The following is a 16,775-nucleotide window of genomic DNA, read 5'->3' on the forward strand; positions in this document are numbered from 1 at the left end:
TTTTCCTTTGCAGCCGTGCAGCTCACCATGTTGAAGACAGACATCCCCAGGATCAGGACCGTGGTGGTCATAGTCAGACTGATACGGAGCCATGGCTTGTTAGCGATGATGCTAGACGACCTCAGAAGCCAAAGCCAGGAAATGGAGGCACCTTTACTGCAATGCTAAGGAAGTAACAAGAACAGAATATTCAGACCCCCCCCCCCCCCCAAAAAAAAAAATAAGAAAGTGTCATTCTTGCACATGATACAGCCAGAAATGAGAACATTTGATGTCAAAGCACTTCCTCAGTGACATCAAGGATTCTTGAGGCTTTCAACACAGGCTTATGTTTTGCTACCACAAAGGCTGTTCTTGTTGTTGTTCCATCATCACAACAGTAAAGGGCTGGCATGGGGGTTCGATAGACATGCAGTTGACAGACCTAGCAATAAAGCTGCATACTCATTGTAGCTTGGATGAAATATTCTGTTATTTTGATTCCTGAAAATGGACAGGATTTCCATACAGGAAACTGTGCCTCTCTCTACTGTCGTTCTGAAACAGATGCCTATTTGTATTTTTGCCGCACTACTACAAATAATGAGCTTGGCGTGTAGTGAGACAGGAGGGAGAGGAGGGTGTCACAATCAGCAATTACTGACAATTACTGAACCATCTCCAAGCCAGTGTACCAAGCTAACATACAGGAATATAAGAATGATCAAGAAAACATGTTTTAGTTTAGTCTGTCACTAATGTAGTAAATTTTAGGTCCAGCTGTTTTCACAATCTTTATCATTAAACTGTACGTGGATGAGGATGACATGATTGTGTTTGCATTCAGGCTCTTCGGTGATCGGAAAACAGGTCTACGTCGTTTTACACCAAAGTACGCTTTGGAAAAATATTTGAGATGGCTGCAGTTTCCTACTCACCATAAAATGGCCAGTAAAACATACTAGCAGAATCAGGGACAGAAAAACAAGAGCCGTCCCAAAGGACAACCCCAGGACTGCGGTTCTGTAGAGAAGGATATGTCAATTCACACCATCAACCAAAGAAAGGTAAAGATAGATGTGAAGACACTCCATGGCAGAAACTTTAATGAGTTTTGTCAGGAATAAACTTTAAACTGTGGGTTCATATAAGGATGTTAGCGGAATAGCAGAGATAAATCACACTTACTTTGGCAAGACCAGAATTTGAACGATAAAGATGCAGACGAAGATGAAAAAAGCACAGGTGACATAGTACTTAAAAGCAGGTAAAGTAGTCGCTCTGTACTGCAGGAGAGGAAAGAAAGAAAGTCTAAGGGAGCATCTACAACTAAATGTCGTTTTATTTTATTTTGAAGACAAGTATCAAATAGGCAATACAATGTTCTGAACCCATCCAGAACACGGAAAATATCTGAAAATATCAAATGTGACATCTTACCTCTTTCTCTAACACCTTGTTGTGAAAGAATAATGATATTCTCTGAATGTCCTCTGATTTGAGCCATTGTCTGAAACACACAGGTGTTAAGACACGGCGTTATTAAACACTTCAACAAAGCTTCGCCTCCAGTAATGAAACCTCCAACTTTAACTCACTTACTTTTGGGAATTAATTCCATCAAAAGTTCGAATCATCCTCTCATTGAATTCTTCTTCAAATCTCTTCTTTTGAGATTTGGTTCTTAATAGGAGAACAATAATAAGAACATTCTGTAATTATTGACACATTGTAAAAACTGAAGTACCTGAATGAATTACCCGTAAATCCATTTAAAGTGAGCACCACAAATCCTTAGGACAGTGACCCATTTTTGGGTTATTTAAACCAGCTTTGTTGTTGTGACTTTGATGTCTGGTTACAAATTGGTCTTGTCAAACACAGCGAGCTTCAAAGAATTAATATTAAAATTAAGCACATAAAGACATGAGTACAAAACTTCTTGGGGTAATAGGATGTGTTTTGTGTTTAATCCGGTATGGATTAGCCTGTTTTCAGAGATTGAAAACACTGTAGAAAGATTGAAGTCAAAACATGGTACCTTGAACACTGGGCAAGCTCTGACAACAGTAATGTGTTAAAAACTATTATGTTGGAAATTGTTATATACAATATTTTTGTATATAACAAAAACGTAACACGTTCAATTTCAATACATGTAAATGCCTGTAAACCGTTCTCATAGTAACCGTAACCCAATCCATGTATCAAAACACCCACATCATAGTAACCGTAACCCAATCCATGTATCCAAACACCCACAGATATATACATGGCTCTTACCTCTCAGATCTCCTCTGGAAATGGTACTGGCCCATGGGCACATCCTGGTGCCAAGAGAATGCACAGAAGAGTTTTAAGCATGTGTAGTTTTATTTTTGAATTGTTTTCAAAACTTTTGGGGAGCATTTTCCTGCTTTATTGGACAGTTTTAACTGAAGTGTGACAGGAAAGGCAAGGAGAGACAGAGAGAGAGAGAGAGAGAGAGAGAGAGAGAGGGGAAGACATAGAGAGAGAGAGAGAGAGAGAGAGAGAGAGAGAGAGAGAGAGAGAGGGGAAGACAGAGAGAGAGAGAGAGAGAGAGAGAGAGAGAGAGAGAGAGAGAGAGAGAGAGAGAGAGAGAGAGAGAGAGGGGAAGACATGCAGCAAAGGGCCCAGGCAGGATTTGAACCCATGTATCGTTTTTTCTTGCACAGCGACTGTGACACATTTTAGTTGTCACAGTCGAACAACTAATTAAGTAATTTACTTACTTACTTTACATGTTACAATTAACATGACACAACATAAGTAAACATATCATGTTTCGTTAGTTTAACACAAAATAGCACAATGAAGTACTTGACACGCCACTTACAGCCGTGTTGATCTTGCCGTTGTCGTTGGTCATGCTGTCGCGGTGGTGCAGGTTAGCGAAGGGCTTGGCAGCGCCCCAGGACTCCAGGTAGCGCGTCATCCGTACCGACGCCCTCATCTTGGCCCCGTCGGGGGCGTGGCGCGGCCGGTACTGGTGCAGGGGGCTACGGCGCTCCACCTGATCATTCACACAGGAAGAGGATCCACACTTTCTGTCACTTCCACGTTAAGTTGTGCGTGTTGCAGTTTAATTTCTAATAATTGTAGTACTAACTTTAATTTGTTATGGTATTCATTATGTTAGAAGACTTGTTGAAAACCTCCAGAACCCTGGCTTGGAGGTGGTTGACTACCTTGGGGTTGATGACCAGGTGGGTGATGACCCTGTGCTCCTTGAGGTAGGGGTCTCTCTCCTGCCCCTCGCCGTCCTCCACCAGGTACGCCCCCTTGAGGTGCTCCAGCGTCACCGAGGTGATGTGGACCCGCCTGCCAGGCAGCAGAACAGTCCTTACTCTGCAGAACAGTCCTTACTCTGCTACTGAGATAGCATGCATAAGGAAGGCTCGTCTGCCAGCCAGGTGTACAAGATTAGATTTGATCAACTTTGTTATCTGTTTCTGGAAATTTGTCTTTGGCCTCCCCCGGGTTCCATGGAGTTTAGATTAAAAAAGCAAAAAAAATATCAAAACGCAGAACACAGGACACACACTCACAGGACACACACTCACAGGACACACACTCACAGGACACACACTCACAACACAGGACACACACTCACAACACAGGACACACACGCACAACACAGGACACACTCTCACAACACAGGACACACACTCACAACACAGGACACACACTCACAACACAGGACACACACGCACAACACAGGACACACTCTCACAACACAGGACACACACTCACAACACAGGACACACACTCACAACACAGGACACACACTCACAACACAGGACACACACTCACAACACAGGACACACACTCACAACACAGGACACACACTCACAACACAGGACACACACACAGGACACACTCTCACAACACAGGACACACGCACAACAGACACATTATGAACACAATAATACAATATGAGCTTCAAATAAACTAGTTATTAAATTCGGAGAGAGAAACATAGAAGACAAATATTGAGACTTCTATCTCCTTTGAATTGTGTTTATTGTACCCAAAACTTTTAGTTAATTAAAATGTAAAAATGTGAACAAATCTTATTGTGAGTCACAGGAGCCCACAGGATGAACATAACATGCACTCCACATCAACAACTATTGTAGTGACCATTACTTTGTCCTTATTTTGTGCAACAAAGTCAGGTTTTGTAGGGAACCAAGTATCTCAAGATAAATTCCTAATGAGGGGCTATGCAGTATTACTATAGAGATGAAGTATAAACAACATTTAATTCACTTCCATTTAGCTTTGCTTACCCTGGAACTCCCCCAGCCTCCATATGATTGGCCAAGGTGACATCATGTGACCAGACATCGTATTGCCATTTCTGGAGGCCGATGACGCCACACAGGACATTCCCAGAATGCACTCCGACACGCATGTTGATGTCCACTCCTGTAGCATCTCGCACTTTTCTATGATAAACCAAACATGTTACACATGCTCAGTGATAAACCAAACATGTTACACATGTTCAGTGATAAACCAAACATGTTACACATGCTCAGTGATAAACCAAACATATTACACATGCTCAGTGATAAACCAAACATGTTACACATGCTCAGTGATAAACAAACATGTTACACAAGTTCAGTGATAAACCAAACATATTACACATGCTCAGTGATAAACCAAACATGTTACACATGCTCAGTGATAAACCAAACATGTTACACAAGTTCAGTGATAAACCAAACATGTTACACATGCTCAGTGATAAACAAACATGTTACACAAGTTCAGTGATAAACCAAACATATTACACATGCTCAGTGATAAACCAAACATGTTACACATGCTCAGTGATAAACCAAACATGTTACACAAGTTCAGTGATAAACCAAACATGTTACACATGCTCAGTGATAAACCAAACATGTTACACAAGTTCAGTGATAAACCAAACATATTACACATGCTCAGTGATAAACCAAACATGTTACACATGCTCAGTGATAAACCAAACATGTTACACATGCTCAGTGATAAACCAAACATGTTACACAAGTTCAGTGATAAACCAAACATGTTACACATGCTCAGTGATAAACCAAACATGTTACACATGCTCAGTGATAAACCAAACATGTTACACATGCTCAGTGATAAACCAAACATGTTACACATGCTCAGTGATAAACCAAACATGTTACACAAGTTCAGTGATAAACCAAACATGTTACACATGCTCAGTGATAAACCAAACATGTTACACATGCTCAGTGATAAACCAAACATGTTACACATGCTCAGTGATAAACCAAACATGTTACACATGCTCAGTGATAAACCAAACATGTTACACAAGTTCAGTGATAAACCAAACATGTTACACATGCTCAGTGATAAACCAAACATGTTACACATGCTCAGTGATAAACCAAACATATTACACATGCTCAGTGATAAACCAAACATGTTACACATGCTCAGTGATAAACCAAACATGTTACACATGCTCAATGATAAACAAACATGTTACACATGCTCAGTGATAAACCAAACATGTTACACATGCTCAGTGATAAACCAAACATGTTACACATGCTCAGTGTGCAATAATCTTAATACTGATTCCCATTTTTTCGGATTTCCATTCCACAAGCCATGAATCATGTACAATAATCATGCCGATACAATCTGACAATCTATGTCTAGGTTCGATTAGTTACCAAAAAAAACCTAAAACAACAAGATGATTCCTAGATGCAGTGACTTTGGGCTTGGAACAATAATTTGACTGTTTCTTCTCTTGTTGTTAGTGCTCATTTAGACTCAGGTCAGTTACCTGAAACATCAGCTTATTTTCATCTTGTCAATGTACACATACAGTAATAATGCCATCACATCAGGCTATAGTACCATCACATCAGGCTTATTACTGGCCCCAGAGAGCAGAAAACACAGGGATAATGGTGTGTACTTACTTTATAGCTTCACACATGTCAAGGCCCATTTTCACACAGTTCTTGGCATGGTTTGGAAGCGACTCTGGCAGGCCAGACACACAGTAATAGCAGTCTCCCAGAATTTTTATCCTCATGCATTCGTTTTCCTTTGGAAATACAGAGTTATAAAACTTGAAAACAGTCAGATTCAATCATTTATTCTGTCAAAATGTCAAATAATGTAGTAAACATTGATTTAAAGTGATATTGGATGTGCACAATGCTAAATCATGATGATCCATTACTGTGTCTGCCTGCTCATGCATGTGGATGTGCTGGCAAAGTTTTACTGAGACTGTGAGGAGGTGTTTACCTTGGCAATTTGATCAAATTTGCCGAAAAGTTCATTAAGCATGTGGACCAACTCTCCGGGAGAACAGTCGCTAGCCAAACGAGTGAAGCCTACTATATCAGCATACAATATACTAGGACATAGAAACACAGAGAAAGATGACTAGAAATTATAGTAGAGAATGGTTGACAATGGTTTTGTCCACTTTTACAGGATTACAGAAACACTACAGTTACATTTCCGTTCGGCACAGACCTGACGTTGATGTGCCGTTGGACATACAAGTTGTGAAAGTTGTTAGCATTCTCCACTTGGCCAAAGTTTGGGCCTTGCAACCTCTGTATGATCTCAGCCTTCATCACTCGAGCGATGTGAGCCGGTAACAAGGACAACAGGAGGCGTTCCTACAACAGGACAGAACAGGACCACATAAATCATACCTTTTATAGTTTAAATAAAGCCGATGGTCGAATAGCAATGGTCAGTTAGTAACTGACTGTCCATCCTTGGGCCACAAGGGCTTTTCTCAGGGGTCCAGACAATGTGATTTACTGAGATCAAATACTCAAATCAAAGACCAGCCTGGCTGTTAGCTCCCTCTGCACTGCAGCAAGACCAGCCTGGCTGTTAGCTCCCTCTGCACTGCAGCAAGATCAGCCTGGCTGTTAGCTCCCGCTGCACTGCAGCAAGACCAGCCTGGCTGTTAGCTCCCTCTGCACTGCAGCAAGACCAGCCTGGCTGTTAGCTCCCTCTGCACTGCAGCAAGATCAGCCTGGCTGTTAGCTGTACTTGTTTTGTGTTACTTTTGTAAAGAGCCGTCATTTTCAAATCACCATATTATTATTGGGTGTGTTTGCCTTTGGCAGGGCACAATGTATATTCTCTCATATATCTTATTATTCATTATAATTTTCCCACCCTTAAAATAAGATCAATTTTTGCACTTCATAGATTAAGTTGGTGTCAAAATGTTCGTCTTGGTCCCGATTGCATTGGTTGTATCTCCGCGAACGTTCCGTTTGACGGTTTAGCCATAATTTAAGTTTTTGGTGGTGAAAAGTGAAGCTAACAGTAGCTAACTAGCTAGCCACAGTCAGAAACGTCAGGACGTCACACGTCACAAACCCCCGCGCGATTACATAGCGAACATCAGTTTAGTCAATGTTAAAGATCCTGTAAAGCAAATTCAATGATTTGCTTCTCAGTACATTATATACGTGTGAAATGAGTTCCTGAAAGCATGTGCAGAGCGCTAAAACTTGGTCGCACTGAAATGTGGAGTTAGACCGTAGAACAGTTTCTCTTCCGTTTTCAGATCAGGTTTTGATGGGCGGAGCCAAAAAATTGACATATCTACATCATTATAGATGGGTCATTTTGACCCATGTATGTCAGATCACTGAATGGCTCCCCCCCAGTCTCAAGCAGAGAAGAGTGTTGATTTTATCAGGATTTCAAAGCCTAACTAGAGGGTACAATTTCTAGGGAAATTGTAGGGTGTGCTTGTGCTTGCGTCGGTTGCACAGGGGTCCGTTTTTGAATGACATTTTTACAACTGATATTTCTGTATATTTTATATAAAAATGCATACCTATTATTTATAAAGATTACATAGATTTAAAAGCTTCTTTTTTTCTGCTCATTTACAACTGAAAATACGAGTGAAGTGTAGAATGAAATAGATGTCTTCTCATTTCCCCTGCAAAAGGCAGCCTCATCGTTGAATCAAAACGAATAAATTTGGCAGACCGGTGTAAAAATTGACTTAATCTGTATGACTTAAACGTCCTTTTAAGTTTTTCCCTTCTTGTGATATTTTCAGGCATTTAGCCTACTCATATTGCATTCATTCATAATAAAGAACCCCCTTTGAAGATTATTCTATGACGTTACCGGCAGTAGAAGATGGAATCGCGATTCAAACATTACCATCTGCTAACTGAAAATATGCCCCCCAAAAGGTAAATAAGCTTGACATTTATTTAGTGGAAAATCGCTCATTCATAAAAAGCTCACTGGTAGCGATCATTGTCAGTAACAACGCAAAATGCTACATAGCCCTGTGTGGAGAAGCTGCCCCGGTAAATTGTACTACTACGGTACAGTAGTAGACTACTGCTGTGTTTGTCTTGGTAGCGATTGCGTTGGTTGAATTTGATTTAACGTTCCGTTGTACGGTTTAGGCTGAAATTAATTATTTTCATTAACAGATTGACAAAGTTTAGGCTGTGGCAATGAAGTTCAGGTTAGAAGTTAGATAGACTTTTGATTTAAGTAAGGGGAGTGCCGAACATGTTCTGTCGCCGTTTGACTTCCTACAGCTGTGTAGATGTTTTTGTAGTGTCTCGCGTAGGCTACAGCGTTGCACTGAGCTCCACTGGTTTGAAACCACAGGTAATGATAATTTCACCCACAAATCGTTAACTTGTAATCTAATGTCATAATAAATCCTACAACGAAAATGTATTTGTGAGGAATGTTTATTTTAACGATTGAAAACAGATGCATCATAGACCACCGTAGTATATATAACAATATAAGCTGGGCTTATATTGTTATATGGGCAATATAATGTGTTGCCCGGGCAACAGAGGCTAATGTCATGATGCTAATACTTCAGTGAAATAGTAGACTACTGTTTCCGAAAGTAGATGTACTTCCTTAATAATATCAGCTTATATTGTACATTACACATCACAATTGTGTGTCATATCACAAAGTAAAATGAGTAAATAGTTTTCACCCTGGCATCTTTGCTTGTGGCGTTTCTGCAGCTGCCTTGCAGTAAAGCAGTTAGCTTAGCTATGTCCCAGAAGTTAACTAGCTGCTAAACTAATGTTCTGCTAGAGGTAGTCACGCGAGTTTTTGTGACGTAAGTACTTAGGAATGCTTGGCTGGACCTGATGTTAGTTTCCTCCAGGATCACAATTACTCGTATTGAGAGACTTGTTGCTCTTGTTGGTTAGTTGTAACGGTTTCAAATTCTTGTACTCGCTGTGAAATATTTTTTACTGTTGATTGTTTTTTCTACAGGTACACTCTTGCACTCTTGTGGGGAGTTTCATGTTGTTCAATTGTAACTTGTTTAACTGCATGCTCTTATGGTTCTTCCCTTTGGCACTTATTTGGTTTTCCACAATGTATGCTTCATGTTTTGGCTGCTGGCAATGTTTGGGGCTATCTCGTTGTTATGATCAGTGACCTATGCTCTTTTGTAAAGCTCTCTCTTGGAAGTCGCTTTGGATAAAAGCGTCTGCTAAATGCATAAATGTAAGTAGCGTCATTGACTGTGGCTAGCAAATTAGCCACCGTTAGCTTCACTTTTCGCCACAAAAACTTACCTTAAGCCCAAACCATGCAACGGAATGTAAATTCCAATAGAAGCAACTCAATCGCTACAAAGACGAAACTTTTGACACCTAGGTTGTCTATGTAGGCCAAATATTGACTGAGTTTTAGGGGGGCAAAAAGAATAATAACTAGAGAGGGTACAATTTCTGGGGAAATTGTAGGGTGTGCTTGCTTGCGTCGGTTGCACAGGGGTCCGTTTTTGAATGACATTTTTACAACTGATATTTCTGTATATTTTATATAAAAATGAATACTTATTATTTATAAATATTACATAGATTTAAAAGCATTTTTTTTGCTGCTCATTTACAACTGAAAATACGAGTGAAGTGTAGAATGAAATAGATGTCTTCTCATTTCCCCTGCAAGAGGCAGCCTCAACGTTGAATCAAAACGAATACATTTGGCAGACCGGTGTAAAAATTGACCTAATCTCTATGACTTAAACGTCATCTTAAGTTTTTCCCTTCTCATGATATTTTCAGGCATGTAGCCTACTCATATTGCATTCATTCATGAATAAAGAACCCCCTTTGAAGATTATTCTACGACGTTACCCGGCAGTAGAAGATGGAATCGCGATTCAAACAGTACCATCTGCTAACTGAAAATATGCCCCCCAAAACGTAAATAAGCTTGACATTTGTTTAGTGGAAAATCGCTCATTCATAAAAAGCTCACTGGTAGCGATCATTGTCAGTAACAACGCAAAATGCGATATAGCCCTGTGTGGAGAAGCTGCCCCGGTAAATTGTACTACTACGGTACAGTAGTAGACTACTGCTGTGTTCGTCTTGGTAGCGATTGCGTTGGTTGAATTGGATTTAACGTTCCGTTGTACGGTTTAGGCTGAAATTAATTATTTTCATGAACAGATTGACAACGTTTAGGCTGTGGCAATGAAGTTCAGGTTAGTAGTTAGATAGACTTTTGATTTAAGTAAGGGGAGTGCCGAACATTTTCTGTTGCCGTTTGACTTCCTAAACAGCTGTGTACTGTAGCTAGATGTTTTTGTAGTGTGTCTCGCGTAAGCTACAGCGTTGCAGTGGGCTACACTGGTTTGAAACCACAGGTAATGGTAATTTCACCAACAAATCGTTTACTAATGTCAGAATAAATCCTACAACGAAAATGTATATGTGAGGAATGTTTATTTTAACGATTGAAAACAGATAACGCTACATCATAGACTACTGTAGTATGTGTTGCCCGGGCAACACAGGCTAATGTCATGATGCTAATACTTCAGTGAAATAGTTGACTACTGTTTCCGAAAGTAGATGTACTTCCTTAATAATATCAGCTTATACTGTACATTACACATCACAATTGTGTGTCATATCACAAAGTAAAATGAGTAAATAGTTATCACTCAAGCCTCTTTGCTTGTGGCGTTTCTGCAGCTGCCTTGCAGTAAAGCTATAGTTAGCCTAGCTATCCCCCAAGTTAACAGATGCGAAACGAATGTTCTGCCAAAGGTAGTCACGTGTGTTTTCGTGACGTTAGTGACGTAGTGACGTTAGTAACGTCAGTGACTGTGGCTAGCAAATTAGCCACCGTTAGCTTCACTTTTCGCCACAAAAACTTAACTTAAGCCTAAACCATGCAACGGAACGTAAATTCCAATAGAAGCAACTCAATCGCTACCAAGACGAAACTTTTGACACCTACGTTGTCTATGTAGGCCAAATATTGACTGAGTTTTAGGGGGGCAAAAAGAATAATAAAAATAATAATAATATATATGTGAGAGAACAAAGGTTGTGCCCTTGCCGAAAGCAAAGCACACCCAATAATATATATGTGAGAGAACAAAGGTTGTGCCCTTGCCGAAGACAAAGCACACCCAATGTAACATACTTGTCGGTGTTTAGTTTTTTTTTTCGAATTTGGATGGGTACTGTAGTTAATAACACATTCTTCTGTGGTGTGGTGAACTTTAAACTCCTTTTCAAATCCACTTTACAGAATCTTTAACTTCTGGGAGATACTAACTAGCGGAAGTTTAGTTTACTCTACACCACACCAAGAACATTCAGGAGGATTGTGTTTTACACACATAAAGATGCTTTATCTAGCCAGCGTCTCGGGAGTTCTTGCCTGGGGTGTAAAAGTTGTATTTTGAGTTATATCGTGACCTCCGTTAGACGGTATTGCAGTTAGCGTCAGTCAGACATTATCTGGTTGCAATGCGCTGCTTTGCAATGTAATATTTCACTCGATAATACTACATCACAAAAGTCCAGGATCGTAGATTAGAGCTGCATCTAGCTAGTGTCCTTCTTGCATGGGGGGTGTAAATTGTATTTTGATTGATAATGTGAGCTCAGTTGGACAGTAGGCTACTTTATTGCCGTTCGCCTCAGTCAGGCTCTTTCACTGGCAGTCCGATATTTACTGTCAATGGTAATAGTATTCGTTGGCTGGATGAGTACATTCAACCATTCAACCTAATAGTTTTGGCAGACACGGGAATCGATCTGGTGATTCTTGTAAACTACAGAGGCATCCATCAAATGTAGACAAGTACACCCATGAAAATTCTCCAAATGTTTGGATGTTTGATATTAGTTTAAACAATGGGTTTGGAGGTGATATATTAAAATAAGAAAGACAAAAAACTGGCACAGTTTCTAGTTAGCCTTCATGTTGAGCTGTAGGCTAATCATCAGCATGCAATATTGTCATCCGTACAACATGCAATTACATAGTTTCTCATACTAGACTGAAGCGTGTGCTAATAAACCACGGAACCGTTAAATTCAGTGGTTAGAGCAAATTTGCCCTGCAAATGCCCTGCTGCTTTAGATAAAGCCATTCTAAATTCATACATAATCAACACAGTATTAATACATAAGCCTGCTTTGAGCTTTGAAAAGAGAACATCACTGTAGACAGAAATGCAGTAGTTCTTTCCATGCTGTGTATACTTAAATGTAATTGAATAGTGGCCAGAAAAGAACTTTGAGTGGTCTGTGGTTCTCTAAATCCTAAATCAGTTTGATTTAATAGGGATCTGATTCACCCTCCGATGATGAGTAGAAATACTGTCTTGTTGTTGTCAGATTATTGGCCAGCTAAGTGCTGAGTAGGTTAATTGCTAGCTAGAGTAGGTCAACATCACTTCCTGTAATGTCATGTGATGATGGTGGGGTGTTTTGGACAGCTCGTAAGTCTAGTAGAACACTTCTGAGACAAATATGAACGGCATTTTCCATTCTCATCTAAATTCTCTTTGTCATTTGAGAGAAATAAATTGTCAATTTTGATACTTTGCGAATTATAAGCCCCAATATACTAACGGTGGTCCTGCTGACAAAATTATCAAAAATATAAAATATTATTTATACGAGGGGCCCATTTAGGTCATGCAATAGTATAAACCATGGCCTTACCTGTTGTCGTTTTTCAAACTCTAGTTTGATAGGGGACCTGATGCAGTTGCATGTGTCGTGGTAGGTCTGTTTCAGGGCCAGTTCCATCAGATGTTTATGATACGCTCCTGCTATGTTCCCACAGATGAAAATTATGATATTGGCCAAAATCTAAGAGATAAACAAACGGAAGACACTTTAAGCTCAGAAGGCCCCTGGTGCCCCCTTCCTGGAGCCCCCTTCCTGGTGCCCCACCATATGCAGCTGGTGCCCTTGTTAGCCCCTGCCCCTCAGATAGAGAGAGAGACAGACAGACAGCGAGAGAGACAGACAGAGAGACACAGAGACAGACAGAGAGACACAGAGAGACAGACAGACAGATAGGCAGGTGTCACCTGATGCCACCATAAATTATAATAACATTTGAATAATGCCAATAATATTCATATTATTGAAACAAATGTACTATAAATGTTAAATATATATATATTTTAGCATGGAGGGATTGAGGTGGCAAGTCTCTGTGCACCCTGCCCCCCACCCCCCTGCCACCCCTAGGATCAGCCTGTGCCTGACTGACTGAGTCAAAGGCTCTTAGTGATAGGTGTGAAGCACACTTCAGACGAAAGCTTCTTTGACACTTAAACAACGGCAGGGACAGAAATAGCAGTGCATGACACGCTCACACCTTCTTTCACAAGTCCGGACTGTTTCTATGAATTTTGAACACCAGCTGTTCTGCCGTAAAATACGAACAGTTCTAGGACAAACACTTGATGTTTAAGTGAAATGGAATCATGTAAATATTGATAGATATTGATAGACAACAACATTGAGCAGTGAAGTATCTATAGATATGCAGTGGATAGAAAATTGTCAATATTTAGTAGCTCAGCGGAAGAGCATTTGACTTGTGATAGAAATATTACTGCTAGATAATTAGGCCAAGAAATGTGCTACAATATACTGCAGATCAAGAGGTTGCAGGTTCAAATCCCCCTGTCGATAAAAGTATCTGGTAAATAAACACATCAGAATTATTAGGTCTCAAGGAGAATCCAACATTTGTAACACGGTTTGCGTAATGCTCTACCAACTGAGTCATACAAGGACACATTCGACTGGTTCCCACGGGAACGAACCGAGTAGACGGCACTGACCAGTGAGAAAACAACCCCTGGACCAATCAGAAAGCTGTTGAGCCGAGCAGGAAATCAGTAACAACCCCTGGACCAATCAGAAAGCTCCTGAGCAGGAAATCGCTAGACCATGTCATGCGTGTTGCGTACCTGCCAGACCAGAGAGTCCCTGTCCTCAGTGGAGGCTGACAGGCAGGCTCCCAGCACCACCGTGTGTGAGGAGGAGGTGAGGGTGCTGGCGATGACCGCGCCCCGCATGGAGAAGGGCAGCATTGTGTACACCACGAACACGATGAACAGGAAGAAGGATACCTGTGGAGAGAGGACACCTTACCATGCAGGTTCACTGCACCATGCAGGCTCACTGCACCATGCAGGTTCACTGCACCATGCAGGCTCACTGCACCATGCAGGTTCACTGCACCATGCAGGCTCACTGCACTATGCAGGTTCACTGCACCATGCAGGTTCACTGCACCATGCAGGCTCACTGCACCATGCAGGTTCACTGCACCATGCAGGCTCACTGCACCATGCAGGTTCACTGCACCATGCAGGCTCACTGCACCATGCAGGTTCACTGCACCATGCAGGTTCACTGGCGTCAGCTACGCAACGTGGTACTTGAGAAGTCCACACTCATCAACCCTCACCCAACTATAGATAGATACAGATTCACAACAGGTAACTCCAACCCAACATTGGACACAAGTAACCTTAATCCTACATACATTAGATACACAATACCTTTCTGTATGTATGTGTATGTGTGCTATGTAATGTGGAGTTGTGTGTGCTATGTCATGTGAAGTTGTGTGTGCTATGTTATGTGGAGTTGTGTGTGCTATGTCATGTAAAGTTGTGTGTGCTATGTCATGTGGAGTTGTGTGCTATGTCATGTGGAGTTGTGTGTACTATGTCATGTGGAGTTGTGTGCTATGTCATGTGGAGTTGTGTGTGCTATGTCATGTGGAGTTGTGTGCTATGTCATGTGGAGTTGTGTGTGCTATGTCATGTGGAGTTGTGTGTGGAGTTGGTCTCCTGTGCTCGTTCTGTTTTGTTTCTATTGTACAACACTTGGGTTGATGTTTGTCGTTTTAAATAAATATGATGGAAATATGACTGTTACCTTAGTGTGTACCTGCAAAACTAGATAACTCTGCAAATGCTAATTTGATCAAGCTAAAGGGTGTATGAATATACCAGAGAATAGTTATAGCTCAATGATATTAGTACGCTCCAACAAGGTAGGTAATCAGCATGTAAACACACAGATATGAAAAATGAAGTAAAATGAAGAATTAATTCAAGAAGGTTTGCTACAGCTAAAATATTTTTTTTACCATTTTGAAATGATATCACAATGAGCACATTTTTTGGTACTCTTCCAGTCTCAGTTAAGCTCCTGGGTAATCTGTCATTAAAGCACAAAAGAAAGTCAAATTAAAAAAGAAAAACTAATTATACCTGGACACCAAGGCAACAGGGGCAGTGTTGCTAGGAAGGTTCTTTGTGTGTGCACAGACATTGTCAAAGTCATTGTCAAGGAATAGGAATGCATGCCTTTTGTTAGATGTCTACATTAGAAGACAATAGAGTCATTACTGGTCACCAAGGCCTCTAACAGCACTAAGAGCTACCAGTGTGTTTACGAGAGTGTTCAGGCTGAGTGACATTATCTACAGTCCCTGGAGCTGAGATGTGGATATGTTGCTCTGTGCCTGGTAGAAGTCTTCCTTAACTCTGCCCACCGATATACCGTTCGAACGATGCTTTTCTGATCCATGGTTTCCCGCGGTACTTTCTACATGCACTTCTTGTATGTTCCTGTTAGATCAAAGCGTCCGCTAAATTACAGCGTCATTCAGTGTTGGCTTGCCAAACAGTGGGCTCTTAAAATGACACATGCCAAATGAAGCCTTATTAACTGAATCTTATGTTAAAGGAAATATAAAAGCTAAAAGTTACATGGTTCCTATTCATGCCATGGAAGGATTGTAATTAGTGCCAAATATCATTTAACATTCAAGATTATATTTTCTGGTTCCCGGCCTCCATAACTGAAATCCAACGCTGGTAACTGAATTATGTGACTACACGGAAAGAATACAGAGTGAATTATCTTTTATTTTTAGCACTAATGCAGTAACACAAGAGTGTGCTGCTCAGTGCAGCCATAGCCAGTAAATAATAGAACCTTCGAACCCATTTAGTGGTCGCGCTTTGTGTCCATTTCTGAAGGCCTTTCTGCTGGACGGTTTCTCGTTTCTAATGACCAGGGAGACACAACAGTGATAGTTCCCAATCTTCTCAGTGTTTGAGCCACTATGGTTGATGAGGTAGGAAGGATAAGTTAGTGTCTGGTTAGTATGTTAGGCTCTTGGTCTATTGAGTTGATTCCTACCTTCACGTAAGTCTCTTGATGAATAGGATGTTCCATTAAACGTGAACAAAAGAGTAAGGAACACACATTAAGCCGAGGTTTGTGTTCATGTACATTTGTGAACGGGTGGTAAAGAGGAATTGGAGCCTTATGTTATTTATTCCTGGTGACATCACCTTCAGACAGAGGGATCAGCAACATTATAGGACGATATCACCATGTTTCTCTCTCCACTCTCTCTCTCCCTCT

At 40.8% G+C, this 16,775-nt stretch overlaps 1 protein-coding gene across 1 annotated transcript in view; it reads right to left on the reverse strand.

Annotated features, from left to right (window-relative positions):
- LOC136944391 (adenylate cyclase type 2-like) overlaps positions 1 to 16,775 on the reverse strand; it is a 34,201-nt gene that overhangs the window by 11,975 nt on the left and 5,451 nt on the right. The window contains exons 3-16 of the mRNA XM_067238138.1: positions 14,294 to 14,472; positions 13,026 to 13,175; positions 6,535 to 6,683; positions 6,301 to 6,412; positions 5,967 to 6,094; positions 4,293 to 4,451; positions 3,189 to 3,321; positions 2,837 to 3,013; positions 2,263 to 2,306; positions 1,582 to 1,662; positions 1,420 to 1,489; positions 1,168 to 1,265; positions 918 to 1,002; positions 27 to 164 (exon numbers count right to left, since the gene is read on the reverse strand). Coding sequence (XP_067094239.1) covers positions 27 to 164; positions 918 to 1,002; positions 1,168 to 1,265; positions 1,420 to 1,489; positions 1,582 to 1,662; positions 2,263 to 2,306; positions 2,837 to 3,013; positions 3,189 to 3,321; positions 4,293 to 4,451; positions 5,967 to 6,094; positions 6,301 to 6,412; positions 6,535 to 6,683; positions 13,026 to 13,175; positions 14,294 to 14,472 — 1,703 coding nt within the window. The remainder of the gene's footprint in view (positions 1 to 26; positions 165 to 917; positions 1,003 to 1,167; positions 1,266 to 1,419; positions 1,490 to 1,581; positions 1,663 to 2,262; positions 2,307 to 2,836; positions 3,014 to 3,188; positions 3,322 to 4,292; positions 4,452 to 5,966; positions 6,095 to 6,300; positions 6,413 to 6,534; positions 6,684 to 13,025; positions 13,176 to 14,293; positions 14,473 to 16,775) is intronic.

The sequence above is a fragment of the Osmerus mordax genome, chromosome 6 (genome assembly GCF_038355195.1).
Source record: "Osmerus mordax isolate fOsmMor3 chromosome 6, fOsmMor3.pri, whole genome shotgun sequence".
Taxonomy (NCBI): domain Eukaryota; kingdom Metazoa; phylum Chordata; class Actinopteri; order Osmeriformes; family Osmeridae; genus Osmerus; species Osmerus mordax.